This window comes from Tursiops truncatus, chromosome 3, assembly GCF_011762595.2.
Source record: "Tursiops truncatus isolate mTurTru1 chromosome 3, mTurTru1.mat.Y, whole genome shotgun sequence".
Classification (NCBI taxonomy): domain Eukaryota; kingdom Metazoa; phylum Chordata; class Mammalia; order Artiodactyla; family Delphinidae; genus Tursiops; species Tursiops truncatus.
In genome coordinates this window covers 31,413,676-31,428,977 of record NC_047036.1, presented here as the reverse complement: position 1 = coordinate 31,428,977, position 15,302 = coordinate 31,413,676, and the positions used below count along the sequence as shown (strand labels likewise).

At 39.3% G+C, this 15,302-nt stretch overlaps 1 protein-coding gene across 2 annotated transcripts in view; it reads right to left on the bottom strand.

Moving 5' to 3' along the window:
- Positions 1 to 15,302, bottom strand: part of EGFLAM (EGF like, fibronectin type III and laminin G domains) — a 170,377-nt gene that overhangs the window by 50,835 nt on the left and 104,240 nt on the right. For both annotated transcript variants that reach the window (XM_019930125.3, XM_073802068.1), the window contains one exon: positions 21 to 136. In XM_019930125.3, coding sequence (XP_019785684.1) covers positions 21 to 136 — 116 coding nt within the window. The remainder of the gene's footprint in view (positions 1 to 20; positions 137 to 15,302) is intronic.

Below are 15,302 nucleotides of genomic sequence, written 5' to 3'. Positions count from 1 at the left end.
CAAGCAGTACTTTTCTTTACCTCCTCAAAGGAAATATCCAAGTCTAAGTCGTCTTCATATGTGTCATCATCCTCGCTGACTTCTGTGTCGGTTAGATAATGGGGTCCATAGCGCCCACTTCCTGATTCCTCGGGGCCTTCACAGAGAAAAGCAGCACACCGCAGTCAGCACATGCCTTCGCTCCCTTTTTACGCTAACGCAGCCACATACAGAGCTGTGCTGAATGGATGGAGACGTATCGGAAACACACAAGGAATTCGACACAAAAGAGGAAGCAGCACTGAGCAAAAAGTATGAAAAACATTTCATCTCCTAAGTAATCAAGGAAAAGCCTCTTAAAACCAGAAAGAGCCGCCATTTTATACTGACAAGACTGGCAAATACAAAAGTTGGGCAATAAAAGATACTACCAAGGATGGGATCAATGGAGACTCATACTCTGATGTTAGGTGTGTAAACCGGTACATCCCCTTTGCAAAACACTTAGAAATATTTAATGAAGTAGAATATGTTCATAGCTTTTGATGCAGCAATGTCACCCCAACTTACAAAATCTGGAGAAACTTTTCCACATGTGCAAAGAGACATGTGCATAACACATTCATAGCATCAGAATTTGTAATTGTTAAAAAACCCAACTTTGCTATTTTTATAATATCAAGTAATAGCCCAAAAATCTATCAACAGATAATGGATAAATGAATTATAGTATATCTGTGGAATGGGATACTGTGTAACACAGGAAATGAATAAGTGGATATTTAATAAATCAAGATGGTTGAATCTCACAAGATTTCACGAAAAAAATGCAAGTTGCACAGGAACATATCCAGTTTGATGCCATTTATATAAAAGTCAACAGCAAGAAAAACTATATATTATTTAAGGTTATATATATACAGTTGTCCCTCTTCCCTTGGCATCTGAGGGGTGGTTTTGGTGCAGGACCCCCTCAGATACTAAAATCTCCGGATGCTCAAGCTCCTTATATAAAAGGGCAGAGTACGGTCGGTCCTTGGTATCTGCGGATTCTGCATCCACGGATTCAACCAACCACGATCAATATGGACGGCCGACTATATTCAAACTCTTGAGAAAAGTAAGGCAAGGGCCAAAAATACATGGGAAAGGTTAGAAGAGGGATATGAAAGAGGTGTGACACACAGGGGCCTTTGATAGTACTCTATAATATTCTATTTCTTAAGATAGATGCTGGGTACCCATGAGTGTTCATATTATTTTTATATATTACATAAAAACATAAAAGTAATATCACATATATATAAAAGTATATATATACTTTTGACATATGAGATATTTCATTAAAAGTTCTTCAGAATAAGAAAGAGACATTATACTAGAGCAAACACTCCCACGCCCAGAAAAAAAAGCGTCCCTGGGTGGCATCTTGGAGGTCAACCATTTCCAAACATCTTAGCAGGACAACAGGATCTTTCAGAACTGTAAGGTGGGCTGAGAAAAACTCATAGGGGACAATACAGGGTATTGTTCTTTGGGGGATGGTCAGATTAACATTTTTATTCAGTTGTCATCCACAAAGTCTACTGATCCACAGCAGTCCTGACTTAGGCTAGACACAGGAAGCCCTACCCCCAGGATCTGAGAGCCTTTCAAAGTGCTGCTCCATAGCGCCCCCATTTCCTGGCTTTGGGTAGGCGCAGGTACCAGCTGCCTTCTCTGATCCAGTCACACCAGGCACCAGGCTTTACGGCTGTAACAACTCTGGCAACAGGAACTGACTTTTGTAGGTCATTGATGCCCATTAGTTATTGAATGATTAGTTAAAAAAAGAAAAAAATGACATTAAAAACATAAATTGAACTTAAAGACAATTCTGCTTGCAGAATAAGCTAAGCCAAACACCTTTCTCACAAAAGCAAACTCACCCTCTTGTAAGCAAAGAGCAAGCAGATTGAACACGAAACTAAAGGAAATGTCAGAAAGGGAGTGTGGGATGCCTGCTCAGTGGGCACGCTGCTGACCGGGTATCTCCTCCTGCACCAGGAAGAGGGAGACGTGGTCGGCAGGTGATCCAAACACATCGGAGAAGGTCCTGTTCTCAGGTATCAGGCACATCTTGGTGGAGGTGTTCTCACCACCTCCACGCCAATTCCCCAGTTTTATTTAAAATAGCCCACATGTCAGCTGAAAATTCAAGCCTGTTGATGTCAGATTTATACCTGGATGCAAATTCTCTTAAGCCACCTGCATCCAGCTAGCACAGCTGTGTGCCAGATGTCTTCACACAAAAAGCTAGAGGCCCTTGAAAACAGCTTCCCCTCTCTTGTCTCTCTGTATCTTTCTACCTCTCTCCCTGCCTCTCTCTCTTTCTCTGGGCCTCTTTCTTCTCCCCTTCCTCACTCTCCATTTCTATCTCTGTCTCTCTCATATTTTCAGAATGGATGAATTTCACTAGAACCAATTCATTTGCTAATAAAAGAATTATTTTAGCACATGCATGGAGAGACCTGGGTTTTCTCTTCCGTAGGTGGGCCTCTGTACCTCCAGGGTGTTCACCCTTGCCCTCTGCACATTCTAGCCATTCTGGCACTATTCTCATCATCTCAAGATTCTCTGCATTTCATCTTATAATACTCTATCTGGAAAAAAAAATCTTCAAGGACCCCAACTGCCAACAAGATAGATGTCCAGGCTCCTTGGTCAAGAATCCCAATGATCACAACTCCTCTTCCTCCTCCCTTCTCCTATCACCATTATTTATTGAAACCTACTGCCTCTCTCCTACTGATAGGTACTGTTGTTTGCTTCCTATCCTACATTTCTAAACTTTACAATAATCCTGAAAGGTAAGTGTGGTGAATTTCATTTGGTAGATAAGAAACTGAAGTCAGGGCAGTTAAGTGGTTTGACCAAGATGAAACCCTTTGTAACTGGCCGAGCCTAACTCAAAACCAAGTTTGCTGCTTTCCCAGTGCCTGCAGGAGAAGAAATCACTGTGGAGAGAGGAAGAGCCTGGGATTGAGAAAATTAACATTTATTGCTCATTTTTACCGTGCCAAGAGCTTTTCATAGATTGTTTCTATTAATTCTCACAAAATCCTGTGAAATTGGTATTATTCCTCCCATTTTACCATGTGAAGGTATAAACTGAAAAAGATTAAATAACTTGCTCAAAGGCACACAGACAATATACAGCGGCACTAGATTTATCCTTGGTCTCTTTTTTGATTACATCATGCCACTTATAATCGGACTCCAGAGCATGGTTTTGACTCTTTTTTTCCCCCTCTTCCAAAGTTTTAATGGCCAAACTGGTTTACCAGTTGACTTGTGAACACATCTTGTGTTTTCTTACCCCAGGACTTTGGTTAACGCTCTTGTCCACATCACCCTCCTTTTCCCTCTTGTGTGTCCTTATATACATAGTCTAGCCACCCTTCCAGCTGCATGCATTCTGTGGAGACAGAGCTGAATGTGTATCATCCAAAGACCAAAATCAAGTGATATTTTAAAAAGAGAACAACAGGGCTTCCCTGGTGGTGCAGTGGTTGAGAGTCCGCCTGCCGATGAAGGGGATATGGGTTCGTGCCCCGGTCCAGGAAGATCCCACATGCCATGGAGCGGCTGGGCCCGTGAGCCATGGCCGCTGAGCCTGCGTGTCCGGAGCCTGTGCTCCGCAACGGGAGAGGCCACGGCAGTGAGAGGCCCGCGTACCGCAAAAAAAAAAAAAAAGAGAGAGAGAAAACAGACTCTTCTGGGAAAAAAATGGTGACTCCAGAAAAGATGGAGCAAGCCAAGGCCTGTAGGACATTCTTCCAACTCCTGGACAGTGCCATCCACCCACGAATACATGTCCCTAATCATGAGCGCAGAACAAGCTTCCACAGTTTGTTGAACTCAATGGATATTCAAGATGGTTTTTACATCCTCTGGACTCCTAGCCTCGGAATGTTGCCCTTGTGTTTCTCAACTCAGTTGTGAACCCCCTGAGGGCAGGAACCATATTTTAGACTTCTTGATATACCTCCCCATCCTCCATTTAAGTAATACTTCACATACTCACCAAAAGCCAAGGCTTCCACCATGCATGGGAGATACTACCACAGTGCTGCACTATGGAGGGACTCTGTCCTGTCCTGGCCCAGCTGGTCAGGCCTGTTTAAGTGGTGGAGTATCGGGGACAAATCCTTGTACGGTGAGACTTTGCCCCCAAATCCAAAGACATTCTCCCCAAACTGCCACCATTCCTGTCTCTTTCCCCAACTCAGAGCTAGAAGTTTAGAGCTGGAAGAGGACTTAGACACCATCCGGTCCAAAAGTCTCATTTCATAAATGTGGAAACTCAGGCCACAGAAGAGAAGTGACTTGAAACCAAGGTCATGCATCTCATTAGTGGAAAATTCAGGACCAGAACCAAACCATATGACCCTTAGTTCAATACGCAAAATAACATACACATGTTTTGACACCGAGTATCTAATATACTTTAGCCAGAAGGATATAGAGGAACCAGGGGTTGGAGTGTGGGTAACTGAGTTCTCGTCCTGCCCTTTAACCCACCCTAGGAAGTCTACCTTGAAGGAAACTCTTAGAGGAAAGGACCACAAATGCATTGCTGCAGCTATGGAATGGTACCATGATGAGAATGGAAATGACTCCAGCTTCTCTGCTCATTTTGACAAGTAAAATAAGGCATATATTGTTCAATGAATAAGGTTCTTTGGTCCTTATAATCATTGCTTCTGTTTGACACTGCATATAACCTATCTCTTTGAAGCCAGAGGTTACTGCTCAGTTTGGGGAAACAAAGCGTGTGAGATAAGGGTAGGATGACAATGTGGAATTAGAAGGACTTAGAGTCAAAGACATCTTGACTTTTGTAGAAAGGCCTTGGAGATCAGCTAGCACAAGTCCATTTTACAGAGGAGTAAACTGAGGCTCAGAGAGACCATGCGACTAGCCCACAGAGACAGTTCAGTGGCAGAGCTGGTCTAGAATTCTGGACTCCTGATGCTGCACTCCAATACTCTTTGCAGCATCTCTTCCTGTTTCTCATAATTATCCAGGCTAATTGTCATTTCCCATTTTTAACAGGAAGGAAATGAGCAGAGAGAGGACCAGACACAGTATGGTGTGAAGACATCTGGAATTAAGTTCCCCACTCTTGTTTCCTGATGACCACACCACCTCAGATCTCAAATCCATGGCTTCCCTAAAGATTTTACCAATGCTGTTTCTAAGTGAGCACAGAACGTACAGTCCAAGCCACTGATAAGAATTCTCCCAGTAGCCTGGGGTTATTGTAATTAAAGTGCATAACTCACCTCTCTCTACTTGACACTTTGTTAATTAGGAAAAGAGAACATTGAAAAGGAGTCATTTATTTAGAACCAGAATAGTCAAACCATCAACTGAATACAAAACAAGTTCAAGGGTTATTCCACTACAAGGAAAACTAATATAGAAAAGACAAATTTCTATTACTATATTACAGGATGACTTTTGTTTAAAAAAAAAACAACCTGTATGCTTGGTTTTATTGAGTCATCACCAGTTTTCTATAAACAGTAAGTTTCTCTGATGTATCATGGTATAGTTGGAAATACCCCTAGTCATGGAAACCAAAAACTGGGAGAGAGATGGACACAAATGACTGTGTGACCTTGAACGAGTCATTTAATCTCACCGGTTCTCGTGTTTTCTAACAAAACAAGGAACTGGACTGGATTTGATGACCTGCTGGCACTAACATTCTGCGACCCTAAAGTTTACACTTTTAATTCAGACACATTGCAAGCATCTGTTACTCCAAGCGAAGTTTGAAAAAGAAACAACTAGGGAATTTCACTTATGTGGATGAAAAAAGGAGTTAGTTCAGCATGGAAGTTACACGTCTTGGGGATTGTAACTTTGTGTTCAATAATATAAGCCTCCCAGAAGATGTGAGTTATCATTTATCAGAATTCATCTTCATTCATAAGGACCAGGTTGTATTTGGGTTTCTTTTCTTAACAGCTCTTAGCAATGATGAGAGAGGAGTACTTATTCTTCACTCCTGAAGCTGCAATCATGAGAAGAGCTTCCTGAAATACTGTTGAATGCTTGTCCAACCTTTTCGCCTCCCTACAGAGGTAGAGACAGAAACTTAGATGCTGAGTAGAAGCATTTGGTCCATATTTCTGAACTGAGTGAAGCTAATCTATCAAAGGACCTGGGGGAGGGAGGAGGAATTTGGGGCAAATTTGGTCTCTCCCACCTTCCTTCTCTACCTCGACAAGTGGATAGCAGTGACCTGGGCAGGTGTGATCTCTCTGCAAACCCAAACTTTCCCTCAAGTGGGTTCCATAGCCTGGATTGGGCAAAAGGGAGTTTGCAAAAGGGAGCTTGTGCCTTAGAGTAAACTATGTTCTCTGATCTAGCCTTTATCATAAACAAGGACAAGCATTTGATTCTTTATCGTCTGAGTTTGTTGTCTTATTTCTCAGTTGGTTCAGAAAATGGACAAAGAGAAGAAGTGTTGTTAGCTGGGCATCCTCAAAACCCCAACATCAGCCTCGGCGACAGGGACTCAGAGGCTCTGCAAGAATGCTGAATGGTTTCCTTTGCTCCTCCCTTTCCCACAAATAATCTGTCTGGTTCTTTTCTTTCCACCTGAGCGAAACTAACTCATCCCGGGGTACGTTTCTGTGGTGGTAGGGGTGGGATGGTTGGGAGAGAATGGCTCTAGAGAACCAGCTATAGGCAGGTATGTTTGCTCTTTTCCATTCATCATGCTTCATGAAACCCTTACTTGACAACAGCCCAAGAATGTCACCCCAGACACCAAATGACTTCTAGAGCCCTCACCTCAAAACTTCCCTGGCTCCTTTACCTTTATGATCTTTATGCCTGCACACACAGAGGAGGCGTCAACTGCACAACCCCTGTGGAGTGTTGTCTTTGGAAGAACACAAACCAGTCAGCCAAGCACAACCCGCTGTAGCCTTCTCCCTTGGAGTCTCCCTTTCTAAAGATAATGGGGCTGTGGAAAGCTAAGCAGATGGCCAGAAACCAAGGTGTGAGGTACCTGCGTCTCTACTTCCTGCTGATGGAGGAGATACACAGGCAAAGCATAACGCAAGAGGTGGCTGTGAACACAGCAGGACAACCTACGGCCATGTTTTCATCATGGTGTGCTGAATATTTCAGGTGTGGACTCTTTGTAACTTCAGAGAATAATGAATACTAATTCGTTGACAACATTCTGTGGGGATGCTCAGGACTTGAGGTGGAGTGGGCAGTGTATAAGTTAGATAGGCAAGTAAAATATTTCTGAACAGCTGAAAGAGTGGCTGGCAGGGTTATGTATACAGCAGGCCCTCAGTACGTATTACTTAGATAAGAGAGTGAGTGAATGAGTGAATGTTCTCTAGAAGAGCAAAATCTTCTTACAAGGTGCTCTGCACATGACAAATGCAAAAAAAAAAAAAAAATGTTTGTTGAAAGACCTTAGCTTTAATCTGGTCTTTGGCAATGCTGTAAGTGTCTAATCAGTCATTTTCACTAGGAGTTTAGTAGTAATTCTCAAGTAACTATTAATAACAGAAAACTACTGTCCATAGTGTCAGGAAAATAACAGGGCTTGAAAAGTGAGAGTTTACTCTCTCTCCACCCCACCCCTCTCTTTCTCTTTCTGCAAGATAATTTGACAGTATATACCAAGTGTTTTGAGTTATTTGATTTTCTGATTCTACTACTAGGAATTTGTCCTAAGAAAATAGTCAGATGTATAAAAACATTCATTATCATTTAAACATTACTTTAAGAAATTTAATGGCATGTTCTATGTTCATGGGATGAATTTATGTTTGGAAATATGGAGGTCATTGGCTCTCTTTACATGAGTGGTGGGATTGGAGGCAGACTGGAGTGAGTTGAAGAGTTAATAGGACGTTGGAAAAAAAGTAGTAACAGTTAATGTAGACAACACAATAACTCTAGCCTGAAGGAAAGCAGAGAAATGAGATGGTAGATGGAAGGGTTGTGGGATCCAGGAAGTCTTTTCTGTGAGTGTGGAATACATGGTTGCATGCTGACGGGAATGATCTAGAAAAGCAGAGAGTGAAGGATGGATCAAGTAGGAGAGATTGGGGGGCAGAAAACAAAAAACAGATGTATTTGGTGTGATCTGCAATTGGCTTAGTATTGTACAAGACAGGGCTTGGTTCAGATCTTGCACTTGGGAATCAGGAGGTAGAATAGAGAGATTGAGATGAGAAAGAGAGAGGAGACGCAGCTCACCAGGGGCTCACAATCCAGTGAGGAGGAAGACACATGTACCTACAACCGCAGGGCAAGATGACTGATGCTATTGTGAGAGTGAGCTCCAGTGTCTCTGTGGGTTTTCTGTTCTCCTTAAACTGGCTTCAGAGTGGAGCACCAACTGTGGTCCAGTTCTCTTGTAGGTGTTCTGATTGGCAAATGGTTTAAACTAAAAACACTTACACCCTATCATCCCTCTTCTCTCCTCTGAGAAAAGGTGCTAGGGGAAAATAATTACCATCATGAAATTCTGTGTTTGATTAAATGATTGTTCAGCAGTGAGAGTGAAACAAAAACATGATCGCAAAGCCTGAGAGAGTTTGTCCCTAACAGACCTTTAAGGATTTACTGAGAAGTATACTTCAGGAAGAAGGAAAGAGTAAGATGCAAAGGGTAGTGGGCAGAGAAACTGTATGGATAAATCTAAACAAGTGTTACTGTAAAAATAAATAAATAAAAAGTCTAAACTTGTACCTATTAAACAAAGTGGAACAAAAGTGCTGAAAAGTAATATGTAAGACAAGAGGGAATTGATTTGGATCGAAGCTGCTAAGGTCCTTTTATTGTTTGTGAAGAGGGTAATAGATGTTTATTAACTTTAGACCATAAAAGTTTGAAAGTTAACAATTTATGGGTAGTAAATAAAAGAATATATAATTTCATCCCAATGGAGAGGAAAGGGGACTAAGAAAATACAGTCAATTCTATAGAAGACAGGAAAGGAGCAAAGATAAAGATCCCCTCTCCAAGAAAATGGAAAAAGCAGAGTAAATAGTACAAAATAAGATGATAGGAATTTTTAAAAATGTCAACAATTATAATAACTATTAACGTAATAAACTTGCCATCTAAAAGACAGTGCTTGTCAGATTGGAATTTTAAAAGTTAAGCATTAGGTTGTTTCCCAAAAGTACTTAAAACATAAGACACAGAGAGATCAAATGTTTAAAAAAAAAAAAAGAGTAATAGATGTTTCAAGCAATACCTAAAAGAAAGCTAGTGGATCTACATTATTATTGGACAACATAGACTTTAAGGGGAAAATGAAGTATTATTAATGATAACAATTGTTACTAAGTAATGAGTAAAGGAACCATCAGGAATACAAAACGTGTAGGTATCTAATATTACAACCTCATATATATATCAATAAAAAAATTGAGAGAGGTGCAGGGAGATACAATGGAAAATTTTAACATATCTCTCTCAGTAATTGTTAGATCAAGCTGATAATATAGAAGATTTGAACAATGATATTAAAAAGCTTGATCAAAAGGACATATATAAAACCCTAGACACCAAAGTAAGAGAATGCATATTCTTTTCAAAAGTACATGGGAAAAGTGCATGAAAAGAAAATTGTAACTACAGAAAAAGAAAAGAAAATTCCACAAATTCCAAAAATTTAAAACAGACTTCTAAATATAAGAGCCTTGGCAATAAATCTAACAAAAGCTATGAAGGACTTTTATGAAAAAATGTGAAAAGTCTATTAAAAGCCTTTGAAAAATATCCAAATGAACAGATGAGATATAGCCATGAAGTGGATGATTCTATATCACAGAGATACTAATTCCTCCAAAATTATTTATAAATTTAATATAATTCTAATTTTAAAATTCAACATAAGTCTGATTTTTAAAATCCCTTCAGGGTTTTTCACCGTATTGGAAAACTGATTCTAAAACTTATATTGAAGAGCAAAGGGTCAAGAGCAGACAATTTTGAAGAACAAAGTGCAGTAGAATTACCTACCAGATATCATGACTTTATAAAGTTGTAGAAACTAAGACAGTGTGGTATCCTATTTTATTTTATTTTATTTATTTATTTGGCCACACTGTGTGGCATGCAGGATCATAGTTCCCTGACCAGGGATGGAACCCATGTACCCTGCAGTGGAAGCATGGAGTCTTAACCACTGGACCTCCAGGGAAGTCAGTGTGGTACTGATAAAGAAATAGACTATAGAACTCAGGAACAGATTCACAGATGTATGGAGATCTGATACATCAGAAAGATGCTGTTGCAAATCAACAGGAGAAAAGATGAATAATTCAATAATTGGTGCTGGGGCAAGTGGTTGTCTGTATGGGAAAAAATATTAAATTAGCCTCCTACTTCTCCATACCTAAAACTAAATCCTAGATACATTAAGATTCTAAATATGAAAAGCAGAATTTTCAAAATTTTAGAATAAAACAGAAGATTTTGCTTAATGACCTTGGGGAAAGGAAGTAGTTTTTAAAAAAACACACAGAAACCATAAAGTATAAAGAAAATTGAGATATTTAACTACATTAAAAAATACTTCTATTCAATACTTGATATAATAAGTGAAGTGAAGGATAAGTCAGACTAGAAGAAGATATTTGCAACACATTATTGGCTAAGGATTAGAATTTAACTCTACATATATCAATGCTTATTAATATTTATTTATATGTAAATGTACACTATGTATATAATTAAGTACATGTTTATTCCAATAAAAATAGGCAAAACATATAAAAAGTCATAAGATGATTAATAGTTATAAAATTATGTTTAACTTCACTAACAATAGAGAAGTGCAAATCAAAGCAATAATGACATATTTTATATCCATCAGACTGACCATGTGTAAAAGTCTGACTAATACCAAGTGTCAGCAAGGACATACAGCAAGAAGTTTTGAACACACTTCCAGGGGGAGTGAAGATAGCTACAATCACTTTGAGGAACAAATTTCTCAAAGGCGATGGAGCTGAAGATATGCATGCACTACAACCTAGCAATTCCATTTGTAAGCACATACTCAAGGAAACATATATGAGATTGTTCATTGCAACATTGTAATGGCCAAAAACTGGAACAATTTAAAGGTCCAACATCAAAATAATTGATGGATAAACTATGGTATATTTATACACCAGTGTCACTATACAGCAGTGACACTGCATGAAGTAGAACTTTACAATTTAATTTGCAAAAACACAATGCAGTGGAAAAAAAATCAGTCACAAAAGGATACTTGCCATGTCATTGCATTTATAAGAAATGTAAAAACAATCAAAACAATACCACATTGTTTGTAAATAAATATATATATATATATATATATATATATACACATGTTACATATAATGATTAAAATGTAGGGAAATCATAAACTCTAAATACAAATACCTCTCAGAAAGAAGGGAGAAGAATGGTGTGGGGAGGGGTACACAGGGGCTGCCCCAATATCTGTAATTTTTGTTTGTTTGGCAACACTGAAGAAAATATGGCAACTGTTAAGATTCGGCAAGAAAGCTTTGCCGGTGCCCCGAGTTGTGGCACTCGGGATCTTCATTGCGGCATGCGGGATCATTAGTTGCAGCATGTGGAATCTTTAGTTGCAGCATGCATGTGGGATCTAGTTGCCTGAGCAAGGATCGAACCTGCATTGGGAGCATGGAGTCTTAGCCAGTGGACCACCAGGGAAGTCATGGATCCAAAGGATTCCTGATATTTTTCACTCTGCTTGAAACTGTCCATAATAAAAAGAAAGCAATGTAACAAAGCCTGAATTTTATTAGGAGATTGAAAATCCACACCTAAGATAATAAGGAACAAAACTGATACTGGAGAAACTTGAACCAGTGATTTTCAGATGAACCTGAGGAATTACCCCAGAATGCTGAGAAAAATGTCAAAGAGATTAAAAAATATATGAGAGAAAATAATAGATATGGATGTGGATATAGAGCACAAGGTCCAAACTGAGGGATTATGGGTGTTTCTTTGGTATTTACCAGAATAATGGGAACAGAAATGAGAATCAAAAACATAAAAATATAACTTGCCTGAGCTGGAAAAAAAGCAAGAGAATATATTTTGAAAGGGCTAATATTTCCACTGAAATAAGATCTACACCTAGACATAAACTGGCAAAATTTCGACAGGATAAAGAAAAACTTCAGGAGTCAAGATGGTGATTTCTGTGTAGACAAGCAGTTGGGCAAGTAAAGAAATACTTGATGCTGAAATACATAGTACAGGAGGTGATTTATCCAGATTGTTTCTGGTTTAGTAAAGACAAATTAGGAAGGCAAAGGAAGTTCTACTATCTTCAGAGAGAGTGTGTCTGAACTAAAAAGAATTAAGATACTTTTGATAACCACTAGTTTGTTCTCTATATCTGTAAGCCTATTTCTTTTTTGTTATATTCACTAGTTTGTTTTATTTTTTAGATTCCACATATAGATGATATCATACAGTATTTGTCTTTCTCTAGTAGGGAGAGGAAAGGGGGGAGGAGCAAGACAGAGGTAGGAGGTTAAGAGGTACAAACTATTATGTATAAAATAAATAAGCTACATGGATATATTGTACAACCCAAGGAATATAGCCAATATTTTAAAATAACTATAAATGGAACATAACCTTTAAAAATTGTGAATCACTGTGTTGTTTACCTGAAACTTATTGTACATCAACTATACTTCAATAAAAAAAGACAAAATAATTTGGACCAGGTGCTGGGGAGAGGAAGGAATGGAGAATTATTACATTGCTTAATGGACAGAGTTTCTGTCTGGGGTGATGGGAAAAGTTCAGGGGGTAGATGCTGGTGACAGTTGAGAACATTGTAAATGAACTTAATGCCACCAAACTGGACACTATAGATGGTGAAAATGGTCAATTTTACGTTATGTATATTTCACCACCATATTAAAATAATAAACGAAAGAAAAAGAATTAAGATACTTTTGAAATATCCTTTTGAACTCCAGTTAAAAAAAATCTCTGGTATTCAATACCGGAATGTATGTTAGGTGTTGGTCTTCAAAATATAGTCAAGGAATTTACTGAATAATTCTAAGGGACATATTATCCCTGCATCTAATTTTCGAAGGGTTTTCTTTCTGTCAAGTTTGATCATTCCCATAGACATTTCCTCATCATTAAACCACTATTAAAACCACCATTACAGTCAGTATTCACTATAATGCTCAATATTCTTTATATAATGATTTCTTTGGTAATTTCTTCCTGTAACTGTAACCAGAAAAAATTTTTTTTTCACTGAAAAACTAGTTTGCATCCTTTGGTCAGACATTGAGAGTTCTATAAGACCTTGATTTCTTTCTTGTTTTTGCTAATAGGAAGTTTGGCGTTTAGTGACATCCAGGACTTAACTGTCTCATCTCATACAATTATGTTACCTACCTCTATCTGGTTTCTGATCATCTTATCATATTTCTTTTTAATTAAGGTGTGTGAGTGCGTGTGTGTCAGTGTGTGTGTGTGTGAATGAGTGTGTGTGTGAGACAGTGTGTGTGTGCGTGTGCGTAAATTTCCTCAAAGTGGTATTGTGCATGGGTGAAATACAAATGACTTAAAAATACATTCACTGGGGCTTCCCTCGTGGTGCAGTGGTTGAGAGTCCGCCTGCCGATGCAGGGGACACAGGTTCGTGCCCCGGTCCGGGAAGATCCCACATGCCGCAGAGCGGCTGGGCCCGTGAGCCATGGCCGCTGAGCTTGCGCGTCCGGAGCCTGTGCTCCGCAACGGGAGAGGCCACAACAGTGAGAGGTCCACGTACCACAAAAAAAAAAAAAAACAAAAAAAAAAACATTCACTGTACATCTCATACCTGTGACTCATTCATTCTGCAAATGGACGTTTGTACCTCTTCACCTCTCTTACCTGTTTCTTTGCCCCCCGCTCCCCTCCCCTCTGGAAACCACTTGTGTGTTCTCTGTATCTACAACTCTGTTTTGTTATGTTTGTTCGTTTGTTTTTGATTTTTAGATTCTGCATGTAAGTCAGACAGTAACTGTTTTTCTCTGTCTGACGTATTTCATTTAGCATAGTACCTTCTAGGTCAGGTAACATTTTTGTATGGTGACACATCATAACTAGACGTGTGTCGAGTCCCTATGGTGTGTGAGGAACTAACATAGTATTGTAGGTCAATTTCACTTCAAACACAAACAAACAAACAAACTCATAGAAAAAGAGATCAGAACTGTGTTATCAGAGGTGGGGACTGAGGGAGGGGGACCTGGATAAAGGCAATCAAAGTGTACAAACTTCCAGTTTGTACAAATAAGATAAATAAGTACGAGGGATGTGATGGACAACATGATAAATCTAATGAACACTGCTGGATGTCATATATGAAAGTTAGTAAGAGCGTTAAGTCCTGAGTTCTCATCACAAAGAAAATTTTTTCTACTTTTTTAAATTTATATTTTGTGTCTGTATGAGATGATAGATGTTCACTAAACTTATTGTGATAATCTTTTCACGAGGTATGTGAGGCAAATCATTATGCCTCACACCTTAAACTTACACAGTGTTGTATGTCAATTACATCTCAATAAAACTGGAAGAAAAAAATACATTCCAATGTCTTGAGTAAACTCACATTCCCAAAGCCTGCATGGCCCCAGAAGACAGCCATATTGTGGACAAGACTGTGGGTGATAACTAAGCTGGGGATGTCCCATCATGATGAAAACAACTCCTACTTTGTGAATATCGTCATGGGAGCAGAGCCAGTCTTAAATCAGGGAAGGCAGTCTGACTTTGATCCTCAATCCGACCCACAATCCTGCCCAACAATTAATCGAAAACTCCATAAAGAGCCTGTGACAGAAGCAAGCCAGCCTCTCTCTGGGTCATGAGGTTAGTTGTGCCCAAGAAACCTTTTCAAAATGAATGAAAACAAGAGTAATCTGTTCTCATTGTCAGTAGACATTGTGGCATATTGATAAAACCAAGACACACAGAGTCGAGGTGGAGCCGGGGTGCCCTGAGAGTTTCCAAGCACTGAAGGCTCACAAACTTTTCTTCATCAGACAGAAAATCATGAAATGCCAACGCTGAGAATTCACTGCATGGAATTATCCAGCGGAATTGCCATGGGTCGCTTTCTAAGGGAAGAATTTCTGCAGGGTTTTGAAACCTACACCTTGAGAAGATACCACCTAGAATCTGCTGAGCAAGGGAAGAGAAGGAAGTGACAGAGCAGGCAGCCTCCTGGGCAC